Genomic DNA, 17,206 nt, shown 5'->3' with positions numbered 1-17,206 from the left:
TCTTTGCTAATTTATATATTTTTCTGCTACATTGCTTCATAAAGTAAAATGGATTATGGTTATTTGGACAGCTGAAGTAAATTGGCATAGAGGCTGAAAATTATTGTTCTTTTATCCATAAATCCAAAAAGTCTTTATTAGTATGTTTGATATTTATTTCTAATGTCATTTTTTTCTCCATTTGTTAAAGGCTTTCCATAGTAATAACTTCTGATAAACTAATTTCCCCTGTCTAAGACATCGTGTTAGACAACTATGTCCACAGTTGACTGTGATAAACTCGGTTACTGGCCACAATGTAATTACTAGCGCACCTCAGCTCTAACTACCGCGATCGCTGTGATAGACAGTTAGACCACGTAAGACTGACCGACGGATCAATATACCTACAATAATAAACATACCTATAATGTACCAGCTATATTCAAACAAAGACGACATCTGTTGGTGGTCGATTTTAAAATCAATAAAATTCAAAAATCTCTAATCTCTAAAACTGTAATAGAAAAACCTTTTAACACTTTTTAAAGAACTTTTTGACATTGCAATTATTTAAATACCTTTGTACATCTTTAAAATCAAATCGTAATTATAGACAAAAGCCCGTGCAAAAGCTACCTATAAATAAGTACTTACATGCCCAACTCCGTTAGAACATCATTAATTTTAATCGCATCTAAGTTTTGTTCCGAAAATGTCTTTGAGGCAACTTCTAAGAGGCAAAGTTTACAACTTGAAAAGAAGTTCACTGTTCTAACACAAAGTTAAAGATTCTTCACACATTGCCGTAATCAGTGAACAGTGTGACGTGTTAACCAATAGAGAATCAAAGACATACATAATGACGTTAATTAAGTAATTGGATCAATTGGTTTCCATTTAATTGAATGTGAAAGAAGGTCGCGGTTTAGCTGAATTTTTGTGGGTCAAGCAGTAGTAAAAAGCAACCTATATCTTTTTGTATTATTTTATAACATTGTTGTGAACTAAATTGATTTAAAGGATTACTTATCATTTGTGTTATTTGAGCTACATAAAAGCCTAACGGTCTGTTAGATTAAACTCAATTTTGGGAATTCAGCTTATCCACCGCATTGCAATACAGGGAGCTGTAATCATAATATCAAAACCATATCATTTGTAATCCCCAAAGAGGATCTAAACTGTAAACAATGATAATACCATCGGCGTTAGTACAGATCCTACTGATAAGGAAGCTCGTATTTACTTAGTAACCTCGCTTAACATACATCTGCAGTCTAAACCTGCGCTTGCCATGATCAGTTCTTGGAACATTGGCTGAAGAATAATTCGATAACCACGGAAGGGATCAAAGAAGCGATCACGTTTGTTCACTAATTAGTAGGAATAATCTCCAAACTTTAATAAGGGTATAAACCTAGTGGTTTAAAGTTAGCAAACAATTTTACCAACCAAATGATTAGAAATTGATTCCTATATTTACCGCCTACACTACGTAAATCAAATACAAAGAGAGTCTTTGATTAAATAAATCTTAAAAGTCACTGTTCCGAAACTCGATAATCTTTTTTTTATGCTCGAACAGTCGTTTGGATCCAAAGCGGATTGCTTTCGTATTAAAGAACTTTAAACAAGGATGAATGGATCGTATTAATTACGTAACGAGTACCTAGTATTGTCAAAGTTAACTCCTGTAATTAAATCATCGGCAATTTAGCGGCAGTAGTCGACGAGATTAATCCCAAAATAGGAATAGGGATTGATTTATGTTTAAATCAACGACAAGCGAGCGCGTTTTAAATTACTGAGGAGATATTTCTTGTTTGTAGCTACATTATGTAGACATTTAATTACTGATTCCAGTAAATGGCGAGAAGAAGGTAGCATTCGAGAATCGAGATACCAGGAAAAAAATGACCCCACAAAAAATATCGAGCATCGTTTTGAGTTTTTTCCTCAACCCAAGTATTTCAAAAACCCCTGATGTTGTGAAACAGAACAAACAAGCTGGTGTCACGTGCACCGTAAGTATCTCATTACAATTTCAAGGGAACGTAATAATAATAACCGATAGGGAAAGAATTTCAATGTTATCTCAGGAATGTTGCGACGGGCTTGCGGTTGCTACGAATATTTCATCAACGACCAACAACCCTATATGCTGACGTATCTATATAGTTATTTAACTTAGTTTTCACAGGCAAAACTAAACCCAATATAGTTTTCCAACTATTGAATATCGGACATCCTATATAGATCGTGCACCACCTATTTCGGACGAGGTGTCAATTTGCATGAAAAATCGTTCGCCTCGTATGACGAAGCTCTTATTTTTTTTTATAAAGCGAAAAATAACTGTACGTCGAGTTGGTTTAAAGTTTTTTTATTTTATTGAAGGATAAAAACTTTATGTGCAAATAAAGCAAGATAGACTAACAAAAAAAATATGTGAATATTTTTTTAGAAAAAGCTTTTTAATTTGCGTAGTTTACCGAATGAATGCCTTGCTTTTGTGAATACTTTAATAAATAACAATAATAAATGTGCATTTAGTAGGACAGGCGGTAAGTGCTGTTTTTGGATGACTTATTTTTGGTTATCCCTGGAGGAAACTAATGTATGTTCCGTGTAACTGTCACTGGGCTGAAGAGCATCGAATCGAGCGGTTTCCTTTGTACCCATATTTAAGGACATGATATTCTTCAAAATGATGCTGCTATAAATTGATACTATTATTATCGATAAATAAATAGGCATTTTTATGAACAAAACCTTTTCAAATCACCTGGTTACTGTAATTAAGAACTTCTATAATTTTTAAACAAGAATAATAGTACAACCTTACGCGAGTTTAATTGGGAGATCAGCCATAACCCGACAAAGGACGGTCTCGTTGGCAAAAAGCATAATCTACATCGCTGAAAATATGGAATGCAATAAATCATACGATATTTAATTAATCGGACATTTGTAATGTTAGCTTAGAACCCTCACGGATGCATTAAGATGCACGGTGCGTAATAAAACCAACTTATAGCGCCATTGTGGAACTTTTGGCATACAGATCACGGCTCATCGACTTTTATTAGAGAGGGGCACTGAACAACGCTCATAAATTTACGACGATGACGGATTAAATGGCCCATGCAAGCATTTTAAAATCAGTTTGTAAGAGACAGTACGACGGACTTCCCATTCATTCTAATCATAGTCAGTCCTATTTGTCAATTCAGTTATATACGGCTCCGTATCACAGTCACTTGCTCCAATTATACAGAAAAAAAAGTTAAATCAATTGGCGCTAATGGTGTAATAAATAACAGCAATTCAGAGCTCTGTTTCGCAAAACACTCCTACGGCTGTAAGTTAAAACGGGAGAAAAAACATTAATAGAAAAGAACAAAGCCCGCGACTTCCATTGGAAAACATGTCTAAAAAGCGAGCAACATTTTCTTTTACAAAAATGGGTGTACGATAAACAAGCATTTTGCGAGGAGCGTAGTTCTTAGGGATGCAGCCATATAAAGGGGAAGGCGGGGTAACGCGATAACGCCACGGATGCCCTGTAGACAATGGCGCGGAGTGAGCGCGGGCTTTAGCATGTCACGTTCAAACGAGGCCCTCACGACGAACAGACATTTTAGATACTCAAGTGCGCTCCACGCCTAGCGCACCTCCACCTATTAGTTCGTTAACGTCCCTATTCAAAAAGAATAAAACTATATTTCTTTTTTATAGCACCATAAAGTACGTGGTCGAAAATCACATTTTTAGTTAAGAGGCATTTGTCACAAATTGTTTCGTTCTCATGGTCTGTTATACCATCTCCAAATCAAATATTAATTGTACTACGCAATTCGGTAAAAATCAATGCTTCAATTACCTACTGCTATTGAACTCTATGTGTATGTATAATGTTATTCAAAAATCATATAAACCTAAGCTTAAAAAAAAACTAGCATCATAAGTTGCTCCTGGCATCTCAGATTCAAGTTTCTGAAAATCGTACATTTTGGGGCTGAATTTTTAAAAGTAGGTACTTATACCTGTGGATCCATATTCAAACAAGAACAATGATACTGTTCAGAAATTCTGTAGAACTGTAAGCAATTCAGCGTGTGGGCTCAGCGTTCTGAATACAAAGGAGCCTATCTGCCAGGCAGCTGCTTGCAGCGCGGACGTGCGATGTTCGCAGCAGTAACCGAACGTTATTGGATTCATTCGTTTGTCGTTTACCCACATTCGTGATAACGTCGCGATCAAATTTACTGCCAACATATTACGTTTGATTGAAATCCGTGCTGAATAAGTTTCCGCAATCCCCACACTCTTACACTTTTGAACTTCTGTTCACTGATTTCTATACGACAGGTAATTAAATTATACAATATTTGTGCTTTTGCTTCATTTTCAAATTGGTAATATCGGCCGTCAGATGCCAAAGTTATAATTAAAACAGTACAATTTCAAAGGGTTGTTCCCTACACCGGGTAATTCGACGAAGTCGTTCCACTTGATCCGATTACAAACACCTGCTTATTTGAAATTTAGTCCATCTTCAACTTTCATCATAATTTTAATTCAGTAAAAAACACAATGTAAAAGTTTTCCTATAAATCTTTCAGGAAATATTGTTAAAAGTTTTTTCCTTCGCCTTTTGACAGGGATTCAATTATCGGGGCATCATAGATGAAGGGTCAATTTTCCCGTGTTGAAAGCAGCTAATTTCAAACTACCTCTTTGCTTTTAGATCAATCTGTTATTGATTATCGCAGAAAAAGTTCGAACATAAATGTTTTATTCTTCTTATTTCGGACACGATCATAACAACTTCAATAAACTTCGGCCAGACATTTCTTTTTTAATTTTCTGCCTCTTCTTCGGGTTCAATCGATTTGATTGTTACATTAACTCGCAATTTAGCGCCGGAATGAACCGGTTTATTTTCAGATAACAATGATCACAGTTTTATAATCATTACTTTCCAAATGCTCTGTGACGGCATGACAGGTCGATGACATTAATATCGTGTTATGACTCACGATGATTATCTTCTGAATTGGGTATTTGTGCCTTTTGGATTGTAATGTGAATTCACGTTGCAATCAGCTGTTGTCTACACACTCGTGTGGTTTGTTCTCACAATGATCCTTTACCGCGGTTATCGGAAATAATGAGCGACAATTAGAAGCAGAAACAAGCAGACCACGGCCTAGTTTGGTCATGGAGTTACTATATCCGTTTTGTATTTGTGGCATTTTTTCTTCAGAAGTAATTAGGGCTAACCAAAACCATTAATATTTCTGGTACTTTACTAACATTCAATCTACATATAAAGTGAAGTACCTCCTATATCAAAAAACGAATAAATCTGTATAAGAGCTATCACTTGAGAGTCACCCGTATCACTGTCAGCGATGCTCGGACCCGCCATTATTTGCATCAAACCAACTTATCCGACTACCCACATTTTGTAACCGTTCGTAATTTAAATAAAACGTCTGCGATTAAACTGTTTTACACGTTTTAATGTTTTTATCGACATTGGCAGCGAGATTTTATTCTGTATTTAGTAGAACATAGAATAAATTATTGTAGAAGTTATCACTTATCGGTTAGGAATAAAAAGTGGCCGTGATTTTTTAAATTTAGAATTACACAAACATTCTTCTTTATCATGCCATACTTTAGCGCTATTTTTGTTCGTTATCTGACTAATGGCCGGTTTCTGAGTTCTTGTATCACACTCTTGGCGTTCAGAAAGCGACCGGTAAATTGTGAATGGGTTATGCGAAGTTTGACTATATATAGATAGACACAGTTGAAGACACAATATTATCATCTTCAAAGGCAACCTCACTGGATACCTAATCTTAATAACTTAGTCGTGAACACATCAAATTGTAATTTTCTCACAACATAAGCAATTATTATTATTACATAATTAAGTTTAACGCGGCTTTGTCTTAATTCAAAGCAAATTTCTGTACTCCAAAGTTAAGGTTTACAGCGTAATATTTTAACAAAATGTTTAATTTAGTAATGCCTTAATACCGCAAGTCTTGGCTTAGACATTTTGTAAAGAGAGTGATGCTTCCTCAATGTAGGTACTCAGCTTTAAATTTTGAAGTAGATTCCTGCACTTGCAATGTAAAATGTATTAGTTTTACAAAGTCTAAAGTTCTCTCATTTGTGAAATTAAAACAGTAAAATAATTAGCGTTAGAATCAAAGCCTTTTCTCTCTTTGCTCTAAATCTCCGAGCTTTTTCATCCTAGTGAGAGTTTAACACGTAAAAAAGATACTTTGTAGGCGAGTGTGATGAAAAAGTTTGCGTTAGAAAAATAACCTTGTCGATAGTTGAATATTTCCCAACAAATAAATAGAAGAGGCCAAACACGTTGGTAAACTTTAGAGAGCTTTCATGTGAGTTTTCAGGATGCATAAGTTTTCAGTTAATAATACTTATGCAATGTGCATGAAACAAATATATTAATGTACTATACAAAACAGAACAGTTCACAAATCATCGGCCTTTTAAGTGTCCCACTTCCACAGGCCCCTTCTTCTTCTCTTCTTGAAAAATTGTAAGGTTTGTCAAATGTGATTTGGGAAAACAATTGCCACTCATACTCATGACAAAGTAAAACCAGAAGTATCATAACATATAATTATCGATACGGAAAAGCTTGTATTTGTATAAAATAAATGTAGGTACCTAAAGTTTACCGGAAGGTAATAAACAACCGAGACCAAGATGGGTAGTTAACTATTTTAATTGCGGTAATTATTTGCCGAGTGAAATATAACAGTTGTCGGCCAACTATACCGATGTTTAAGACAGAACCGACTCGAACATTAACTAATAGTGATGGAGTATCGGTATCGGTATTGGTATCGGTCTCCAAGGTGGGAAACTTTGTCTTTGAACACAGAATATTCAATATTTAAATACTTGAACATTTTCATGAACGAACTGTAACTTGATTTATTTCAAACGGTGTTTGACTCTTGTTCCGTTGTTCGAGAGAACACTCTCAAATTGACTTTTATTTATTTTGTGTTTTTTCGCGTAAACTAATTAAATTGGGCCCGACTTTTTTTGACACGAAATAGCTTTCATCGCTTCATGGTATATACATAAGTTGAACTATACAGAAACTATACTGTTTGTGTTACCCACTTAAACAGGAAGACAGGATTCTCTTAACTCATAAATATTAAAAGCACCAACTATGAATCATCAAAGCTTACGCAACCATTAGCACATCAACCACACCAGGACATAAAAAAAAATCATCAACGGTCTACCAAAGTATTGTAGGCGTCCTTCACAAAAATACGTTAAAATTCGTTTAGGCATTACCTACACCTGTCAGGTAGGTGTCGCTAGCTGCGCGGAATACCAAAACGCCAGCGTCTCGCGGCCCGCATAATATGTACGGACGCACAGTCTCACATATTGAATTCCCCATCAATTGATACTCGTAGTTCGTCACCTACGGGAGCGCAGGAAGCATGGCAGGATGTGCCCCCAGATATTGTCACCGTGCATGTGTTTACTACGAGATTGAGTATTCCGTCCGTGCCAGGAAAATTTGTATCCAAATGAATGTTACTTAACCATGTTTCTTTTATGGTACGTTTTATCCTAATTATGTATTGAGTCTTGAATTTGTTGATGGTTGGTGGTTGAAATGGTTCGTCAAATCTTTTGATAATTATAATTGTAATAAGAAAAAAGTGAAATGGCCTCTTTTTCTGTAATCTGTGTCCGTCAATGAATTCTCAGAAAGTTTTAATTTCAGTAGCATAGTCCATTATACATATACATAACCACCCAAAAAAAAAATTGTCACCGAACAATAAAAATAATTCTATTTCAAATAGTTGCTGTCTATTAAAATCCCATGCTCGTGTGGCTAATTAGGCTACGCCAATTAAAGGTTACGCATGGTGCTATTCAACAATGCTATTACCAAAACACACAAACGATATTTATTTAGCATTAAATAGTCCGCAAAATAAACGAGCTTTAAGTCCTTCTACTGTGAAATTGAGTCAAATCGAATTAAGTTCAAAAGCTCGAAACATCATTGATAAGTAATTAAAAGTTGGAAAAATATTATCTAAAAGTCACCTTTACGACCTATTTACAAAAATGAATGGGTGTAATGAAAAGTCCAATAGACAAGCAATATTGTCCATTTTCCAATAAAAAAGTTGTCGTCGCAACGTTAGAAAAGAAAATCCATTTTCATAAAATAACACTTGAGAGCGAAACGGGAACAGGCGACATTACCACGGTCTTATCAATTGCTACCTAAGTTCAGTTTTATAGAAATATTTTACATCGACGATATTGTAATTTCCAACACTTCAGTCGGCTTCCAATTAAGTCGGTCGCACCTCAAAAACAGAAGCGTTTCAGGAATCGTTCCTTGATTTTTTTTATTGGAAGATTGTGAAATTCCTTTTAAATTCTTTAAGTTCAACGCGAACTCAGTTTTATTACAGAATTGTGTTCTAAGAAATAATTTCTTGGCGGCAAAAGCAAAGATAGTAAATACCATTTAAAGGAATGTTACTTTATTGAAGTTTAATTAAATTATTATCTATTGTTACACAAATTATTATTTATGACTGATGGGACTTTTTCAATATGGACAAATCCAGAAAAACGCAAAGTGTAGGTATCGATTATATTGTTTCATGCATAAATAAAGTAAACTTTGATACAAACTTCTCAGACCCAAAAATATCTCGAAATCCCCAAGTCCATCCTCAAGAATTTAATTTTGGATATAAAACATGTTCGCATGCTTCCCAGTTTGGTAGATAAGAGTTATTAAAATACTTTAGATTTGCCATCCCGGGCACCGTTCCCCTTGAAACCGAATGCCCGTCACGACACACAAACAATTTTTCATTAAAGCATTTTTCGCCAATTGTAAAGCAGAGAGACAGATATCATAAATTAAAAGTAAACGCATTTTTGATGATTTATTAGAGATAATATCTACCAATAAATCTTTTATGCCGTCCATTTTCCATTTGTCCGAACACGGACTTTAACCGAATAACGATATACATTATTATGTAATATATTATAAACATGAAGAACAAACATACGAATGGAAAACAAATTACTTTAACTAAATCATGTTGGAACGTTAGTGATATATGCTACCTAAATAAACCACGAAAATGACTTAATTGTGATAACTCTAATCGACAAAACGACCCACATACAAAATTGCTGGAAGGTAACATAATATTCATAGTGAGTCGTTATAACTAACCTAACCTTCACAAAGGAAGCTCAAATGAAATTTAACTGTCCGTTGATTGACGAAGGGACCCGTTGTTCACAATAATTATCTCAGAGGAAGCGGGTAAGATGAGCGCGCGTCGCGTGCTCTCACTACTTATGTATGCCTAGTACGTACATATACATACATAAGGATATCCGACATAACGTAGACAATACAAGAATTTATGTAATATTTCATCATTCAGGCCGGGTTGTCGCTTTTGAGGCACGTACCTGAATAAGCGCCACAGTGCTCGAGAAACTTCAATACAATGCCACTACATACAAGATACTACGTCTAGTCAATTCGGTTTTGTTCAGAAGAAACTCAGTTGAAGTATAATCTGAACATTTTTACTTTTAAGCACTTCTAAACAAAGGTCTCTCAAAAACCAGCTAATTACTCACAACATAATCCTTTATCGAAAAGGGTCCCGATTGGAACAGCGGTGATTACTAATTTCAAAATAATGGCAATCCCTACAGAACGCAGATTACAATAACCGTAGCTTGGAGGCAAGACCTTATTTCAGAGTCGGGCCATAAAGACCACTTTCAGTTTCAGCGTTTGGAAACCACAATTCAAAACGGAGAGCAACTCTATGTTTGTATAGGACTTTACAATGAAGAGTTTTGGTAGCATAAGTACATAAACGGTCAAGACCACCTCGTACCCTATTTCAATAGATGTTCCTCCCTCCCCCGACTCTATAAGGTCTAATTGCTAAACGTTGCCGTAGCTATTAATAAATCCAAGACCATCCTTTGACAAAGTTGAACCACAATTGAAAGGACTTATAAGACAACGGATGCAACCATTTGAGACAGTTCGATTAAATTATGTAGGCCTGCCTTTATTAACATTTGTAGACCATTGATTAAATCATCGATTATTGCCCTAAAAGCTAATTCAATTGTGTTGAAGGCAAACTTTAAATGGGAGTTTGTTTCCGAGATATAACGAGCATAGCGGAATTAAACTCTTAAAAGTAAGCCTTTATAACCAAAATGTGTACCAAAATAGACATTAGCAAAGTTTTATGAGTTTTCCCGGTTGGGCCTAAAATAGGAACGAGTTTTATGCATTCCTTGGAGAGGTACTACGCATTATAGCTTAATACGTTTGGGTCCTTGAGGGACTAATGTCGATGACGGGTTTAAATTACAGTCCAGTTTGAGAACTCTCTGGTTATTGAGTTTGTATATTTTTGTATATAGTTAAGCCCTGCTGCCATCCCCGGAACAAAATATGTAAATTTGTAACCCGGGTTGGTCCGTGACTAAATAATATCTTTAATAAGAAGATTTTGTCCTAGCTTATCGCTGTCGTGCGGACCACTGTTTTCGTAAATAAGAGAGGAAAAATTACAGGCTCTTTTAAACTTTTGAGAAAAGATTTAGTTAAATCGGCTTTCGTTTCACTTATTTTACATTAAGATGCTTATTTTGGATGAATAGGGGATAGAAATAACTTTAAGAGTATCTAATATTGCCGCCCACTTGGGCAATTGGTGAATCCGAGGTTCCTATTGTACTAGCGGGATTTGGTTCCAGATTTGGTTATTTAGATATTAAATTCACATTAGAAAAAACTTGCTAATTTTAAAGTGTAATATAAGCCTAGATATCGTCAATAATGCTACTAAATGACCAGGAAATATGAGAGCGACTAAACTCATAGATGATCTTGCCCCATCTAATTGCACTCTGCTGCAGCTTTCAAAATTGATTGACATAATGCGCTTTGACCATTAGCCGTGTAATGAGTCACGCATATAAAACGGAAGCAGCTAACCAGTCGACAGTACTACTTGCACAGTTACAGGTCAACTGCTAGTCTACTTGAGGTGAGTTTGTTGACCCACCATTCCTTTCTTCAGCTAATAGCTTTGGTTTACGCCGTTCGTCTTTTATTGCCTGCCAGTTCTTAGGTTTAGAGCATGATCGGCAGTTTTCTTTTCTAAAGGTGTGGTTTTTACGTCATCGCTCCAGAAAGTGATCTTAATGCTTTTGCTTTTTCTAAATAACAGTAACAATACTTTAATAGATACTATAAATTGAACTTTTATCAAAGTTCTTGGAAGTCGATTCCGAGTTTCTGCAATTCTTGTTTCCTTAAAGACCCCTATAGTCATCCTTGGAGAAATTATAGGGTCTTCTAATAGAGAAAAATGGTAGCCATTAATCTGTAACAGACCCTAGTGAATGGCTTTCTGTTCCAATCTTGTAGGTAACTATGGGGAAACACGGCGGGTTTTTTTTCCTACCAAGGATTAAGAATACCTATTTGTATCAACGCTAAAATTGGTCTAAAATAACCGATATCTCATTAATCTTTTAAGTTAATTAATAGATCAAAGGATTCGAAACAGCTACAATAAGTCGGAGACAAAGAAACTCCCAAGAGTAGTAAAAGTTCGGGTCACAACTCAACGAGGCTTTGTAGCAAGTGGAAAACAAGTAACGCAATAATTAATCGCAGCTGTTATGAATAACTCCTCTTATTATGTAAACTAAGCTTAATGAGGAAATACATCCAATACAAAACATACTTGTTACTTAACATTTCTCCGAACAAAAACAACTTTATAATGTTGAGTCGTCAAAGCAATAATAAACCATAGCGCATATCGACAGTACTTCATTCAAGAAAAAACAACTTGTTCCCAATACAGAACCAATAAGAATGATATTATTTGCATATCTTGCACTCGGACTTGTTTAACTTTTTTTATTTATCAGGTCAAGTTCCTGCGACTTGTTCGTAGTGCGTAGCTCTATCTGACACCCACTTACATTTAAATAATGTTAAATAAATAGACCGAATGAAGTGGGTGCCAATTTACATTTGAAACACACGGATTACGCTCACGATATCCTAAACTTTGAGGCAGTTAAAGTGCAGGTCTAACTTGACTCTTGATTCCTTGAAGTTGGACCATAAAACAGCGCCAACTAACTTTAACACGACTAAAGTAGTTCCAGCACCAAAGACTCCTCTTAGAAACTCCTTAAAAAGTAAAACAAAAGACTTTTAAAACTATTTAAGTACTCATTAGAAAGTTTGCAATACCTGCGAGAGGTCCCCGTCTCCTCTAATTTTCTCGACGACGGTAAGTTTCCTGTCGGCTCTCACGAGTCCCGAGCACATCACTAACAACAACACTAGTCGTCCACCCATGTTGCACGCAAAACATCCAGAGATCACAGAAGATATTCACAGAGGTACACTCGCGGAATACATGCGGGATACCCGAGCTGGGAGCGCGCTCTACTCGACAATGCGCCGCGATAAATGCCGGGTGTAGCGCGGGAGGCACTGGCGCGTTGACGCCAGCTAGCGCCGTCTCGTTCACGCACTACAGCGCGCCAACTAACTGGTCATCATATCACTGACCGTTGAGCTTCGAAAATTTACCCAAACCATGATTAGCATAACAACTTCACTTGAGCACCAAATGGATCGCCACTTTTGGATTTCAATGTCAAGGCTTTGTAGCTATTTATGAGGTCAACTAAACAATTAATTTTACTTTAAACAACCTTTGCTAACTGTCAAGTTCACAAACCTTTGTGTACACAGGTAACAACGGCAAACTTCAGATCAAACAGCTTTGATGCAACCGTTACGCGTCGAGAAGGCGATTATTTAATAAGGTTACCTGTGAGCGCGGACTGTAAACAAAAACAAGTTTTGCTTTTGTTATTTGGCTCTTTACCGGTTTCGCTAGTTACAAACATCGTAAATCAAGTTGTTTTGAAATTATCATTTTTTGCCCAGGCCTGATGTTTCCAAAGCGACATAATTATCATCCTCGATTGTCCAATTATTTTGCAAACTGACAACCCGAGAAGTTCGGTCTAAATTAGGGTGGGAGCCGAATAAAAAATGGTCGAGAAAAAAATCTGCGAACACACGTAAAATTATTATCTGCCGATAGCACAACACGGCTTTTATGTGGGACATGAAAAGATTTGACATGTTACGTTATGTTACCTGTGTCCCTGGACCCTGTACCTGGGCAGGTACCGCCCGGCCGGCACGTGACGTCGTGACGCGACGGTTATGCCCCATTGTATTTGTATCATATCGGTCTATCCATCTCACGGCTTTCTTCGGGCTTTATATTTTGCGCCTTTACCAGTTTATCTTTTCTTATTATTAAAAAATGTTTGAGTCTAGGTTGTGTTTTGCATATCAATGATGCAGAGAAAGATTAAGACTCATTTTGTAACATGAATGTCCATACTACTGTTTTACTGCTATTGCAACATTCAAATTACAATTTAATTTCGGTGGGATGCACTTCTGATACTGACCCAACTTAAGTTCAAACAATGTAAACCTAAGCAGTAAGTAAACAGCCATTATCATATGTGCAAAATTAAAATTAATTCACTATAACCTTAACTAAAGCATATGTATGTAATGTTTATGTTTTCTCCACTTACAGATCAGATATACTGCAAGTTAAGTACCTACTTGATTATCTTAAAGTGTACATCGCTGCATTTCAAACAACTTTTATTCAATATATTAATTTATCATTTAATTCATCATTTATCTTATTTAACTGTTTAGTACACAGTAGTGTACACACTCACTGATAAAAAATCATAGATGAAGAAAAGAGAGAACATAAAAACAGAGAATTAGAGAGCCTAGAAAGCTGCTCATTTCTAAAAGAAATCTCTTCCAGTAACTTTTACGATGAACCGTTAACCAGTAGATTATCCACCCGTTTAATTAAAATGACACAACCATTGTTCAGTTTTGTGGTTTAATTGAACAAAATTCTTTTATTATATTATAACAAAGGTTCAGAGGTATTGACGGGATGAAACCAGATACTTTTTTTAAATATTGGATTGAAATCCTTTGTTTTGTTGACGAGGGATCATTTTGTTTTGAAATTAATTATGTTTTGCCATGCTGATCTGCCTACGCATTCGTTTGTACTAAATATTTGTTACACTGTTAGGTTTCATTTACCTCTTTTCAGATTTTAAAATTACATTTCAAATGGCTAAAATAGCAGCACATTTCAAATACTTACAAAAAAAATTATAACACAAAATCAATAACCTATTTATAAAGTTACTGAAACGTTAAACAAACGTTCACCTTCCCTTAATTTCTAAAAGCAAATAGATAATCAGTATATAAGGGGAAGTTATAAGTTATTTGTGTTTCAAGTTGGAGCATGTAAGTGACTTTTCGGTAAATTTTCAAGTCGCCAACTTTTCCATTTCGTTACCGACGTATTTTACGAAGAAAACCGAATACTTTTAAGATGGCCTTAATAAATTTTAATCGAATGTCTATCCGGAGAACGAAGGAAGATAACAGGGGTTGGAACATACTTTAATCTGATGGATAAAAATGACTCATTGTTTTGGTCATTTTCTAGTAGCCGTCTCACTTTTTAGTAGATACCTAGTCTATCTCTAAGATGCAAGCCTACGCGCACACTAAAACTTTTAGTCAGCCGATAGTTGGTTAGGGCTCATAAATCATGAAAGTACGCATGAAACACCAATTTTGTATTTGATTGAATTCACGATACTCTCAAAAATATATATAAACTGTATAAACTTCATACTATTAAAAATTATTCAGTACAAATCATACAGTTATCGGAGGCGTCTAGAAGCCACACCAAGTTCTAATCAAAATTTGATTATCTAACAAAAACTTTTGTAACAGTACTCAAGTAACATATACTTTAGGCAGACAGAATTCTTGGAAAGCCTTGAAAGATCTGGGTGTCCCAAGATTCATTAATATTTGCGTTTCTCGTTAGCTCTAACTAATTACTACATCCTCACTAGAACATGTTAACTTGATTTAGAATTAGAAGCAAAACCTTGTTTGTTAGTGAATGACAGACAGCCAGATTAAGATTAGGTACACATTTAGGATATATAAATTATGCTATGCTATTTATAAGACAGTATAAGACTAAGATAAGAAGTATTGCATTTATAGGGATTGTGCAGGATTATTTTCTATGAGAAGAGGCTTGACGTCAATCGATAATACTTCTGGTCAAATTGTGCACCAAACTGAGGACCTTATAGTCAAAAATGAACCAACGAAGTGAGCATAATGTATTACGCTCGGGACCAATTTTACCGGCCCGGTGACAAAATAGCATCGAAATTATTAATGTAAGCCTTGTAAAGCTGGGAAATTTTAATGTAACTTAATGAAAAAAAAAAAAATAACACTTTTATTTTTTCCTTAAGTACATTTTCTTTATTGAAGAAAAAAAAATTGCTCTTAGAAAAATCTGATAGTTTTAACGATCCAATATACTAAAGGGGTGATATTTCTTTTTTATTAAAATGACTAACAATTACAATTGTATTTTAACTACCACTTAAACTTACAAGATTAAATTGGACTTCCAGAACGCGACATCTATTTAAAACCATTATCACGTACTAGCCAGTATAAATCTATTACGAACATAAGGAACTTTTATCTTTCTTCTTTAACTATATTAAAGTTCGTCCCGTCAGTTCTTTTTAAGTCTTCTCAGCGTTATCTGTTTAAGCCTAAGTTAGAAACGGATTAGCCAGGACAAAGTCTGCCTTGTAATCACAATCATTACAAAGCAGATTTTATACGGCAAGAGCACACGGAAAACTTTTAGTCGGCCTATAGTTGGTTTGAGCTCATACATCAGCATGGAGATGAATGGAAGTGCATACGTAACAACGATCAGGTATTTGTCCGGTATTAGACCGACTAAAAATTGGATTTAAGATTTTCTTTAAATATTTTGTTCCAACAGTCAGGTTGACTGTCGACTTTTTAGTTCGCAGTGTGCATGTAGGCAAAAAGTTTGCTAGAAACTTCTTTAATATGCTTCTTATTCTTCTATATTATGATGAGTTTAGTTGGCTTTCTTCAATGCATACGTTTTTCTTCAATGCCATTATTTTCATTGTTGGAACGCTTTATGATCCAGAGCTTAACAGTAATCTTCCTATTGTACAACGTACATGTTCATTGATATTATAATAATGTATCAAATTAAGGCCATGAATGCCTATAAAACACAGGTACCTACTAGCTGGATAAATTATAATGTCTACTACTACTAATGACACTTACAGTAAAATTTTCTTACTCTTCCAATAACCCAAAGAATAACATTAAGGGTACAATGACTCGACATTACTCTAAAACACAAATAAATCCGTCCAATTGGTCCGTAACGTATTCATGCGTGCAAATCGTTTAGCACGTCCAATCTGCAGGTAATCCAATTGCTAGTTAGTGGTGATGTGTTTACGACGATTCATGCTTCGCTCGTCTGCTTAGATCAAAGACTATAAAACCACTTGACTGCGCATACAGTGCCCCGACGCTCGCCAAAAGTTAGTGATTTTGCGCGTACTATAAGGCTACGATCAGTACGATCCTTTACTTAGGTATCATACTGGACAGTAAACTGACGTTCATCAGGCACATCGACGCAATTGTTGCCAAGTCATCTAAAATGTTGGGTTTCGTGAAAAGAACTTGCACAGAGTTTCGGTCCTTATCGACACTTAAAATACTATATAATACTCTTGTCATGAGCATACTAGACTACGCTTCCCCAGTTTGGAACCCCTCCTACCGCGTACATGTTGATAGGATTGAACGAATACAAAGGAGCTTTACTAGATATTTACGATTCAGATGCCCTAGCTGTGTCAATGATGCAGACTATCCCGTTAGACTCAACCATTTCAATATGATCTCGCTCGAGGAACGCAGAAGATGGAACGATCAGTTGCTGTTCTACAAAGTTATCCATAATTTGGCCAACTTACCGGAGCTACTGTCAGTAATCAATATAACTGTGCCCAGACGGAGCATAATTAGATCCGCTCGTAAAACAAATACATTTACAAT

At 35.6% G+C, this 17,206-nt stretch overlaps 1 protein-coding gene across 2 annotated transcripts in view; it reads right to left on the bottom strand.

Annotated features, from left to right (window-relative positions):
• Positions 1-12,623, bottom strand: part of Fas1 (Fasciclin 1) — a 54,638-nt gene extending 42,015 nt beyond the window's left edge. Inside the window, exon 1 of one of the 2 annotated variants that reach the window (XM_049838632.2) lies at positions 12,368-12,623. In XM_049838632.2, coding sequence (XP_049694589.2) covers positions 12,368-12,475 — 108 coding nt within the window. In that variant the 5' untranslated portion in view covers positions 12,476-12,623. The remainder of the gene's footprint in view (positions 1-12,367) is intronic. The other variant, XM_021332522.3, reaches the window with a different exon arrangement.
• Between the last annotated feature and the right edge of the window lie 4,583 nt (positions 12,624-17,206).

The sequence above is a fragment of the Helicoverpa armigera genome, chromosome 12, assembly GCF_030705265.1.
Source record: "Helicoverpa armigera isolate CAAS_96S chromosome 12, ASM3070526v1, whole genome shotgun sequence".
Classification (NCBI taxonomy): Eukaryota; Metazoa; Arthropoda; class Insecta; order Lepidoptera; family Noctuidae; genus Helicoverpa; species Helicoverpa armigera.
This window is presented reverse-complemented; position numbering and strand designations above follow the sequence as displayed.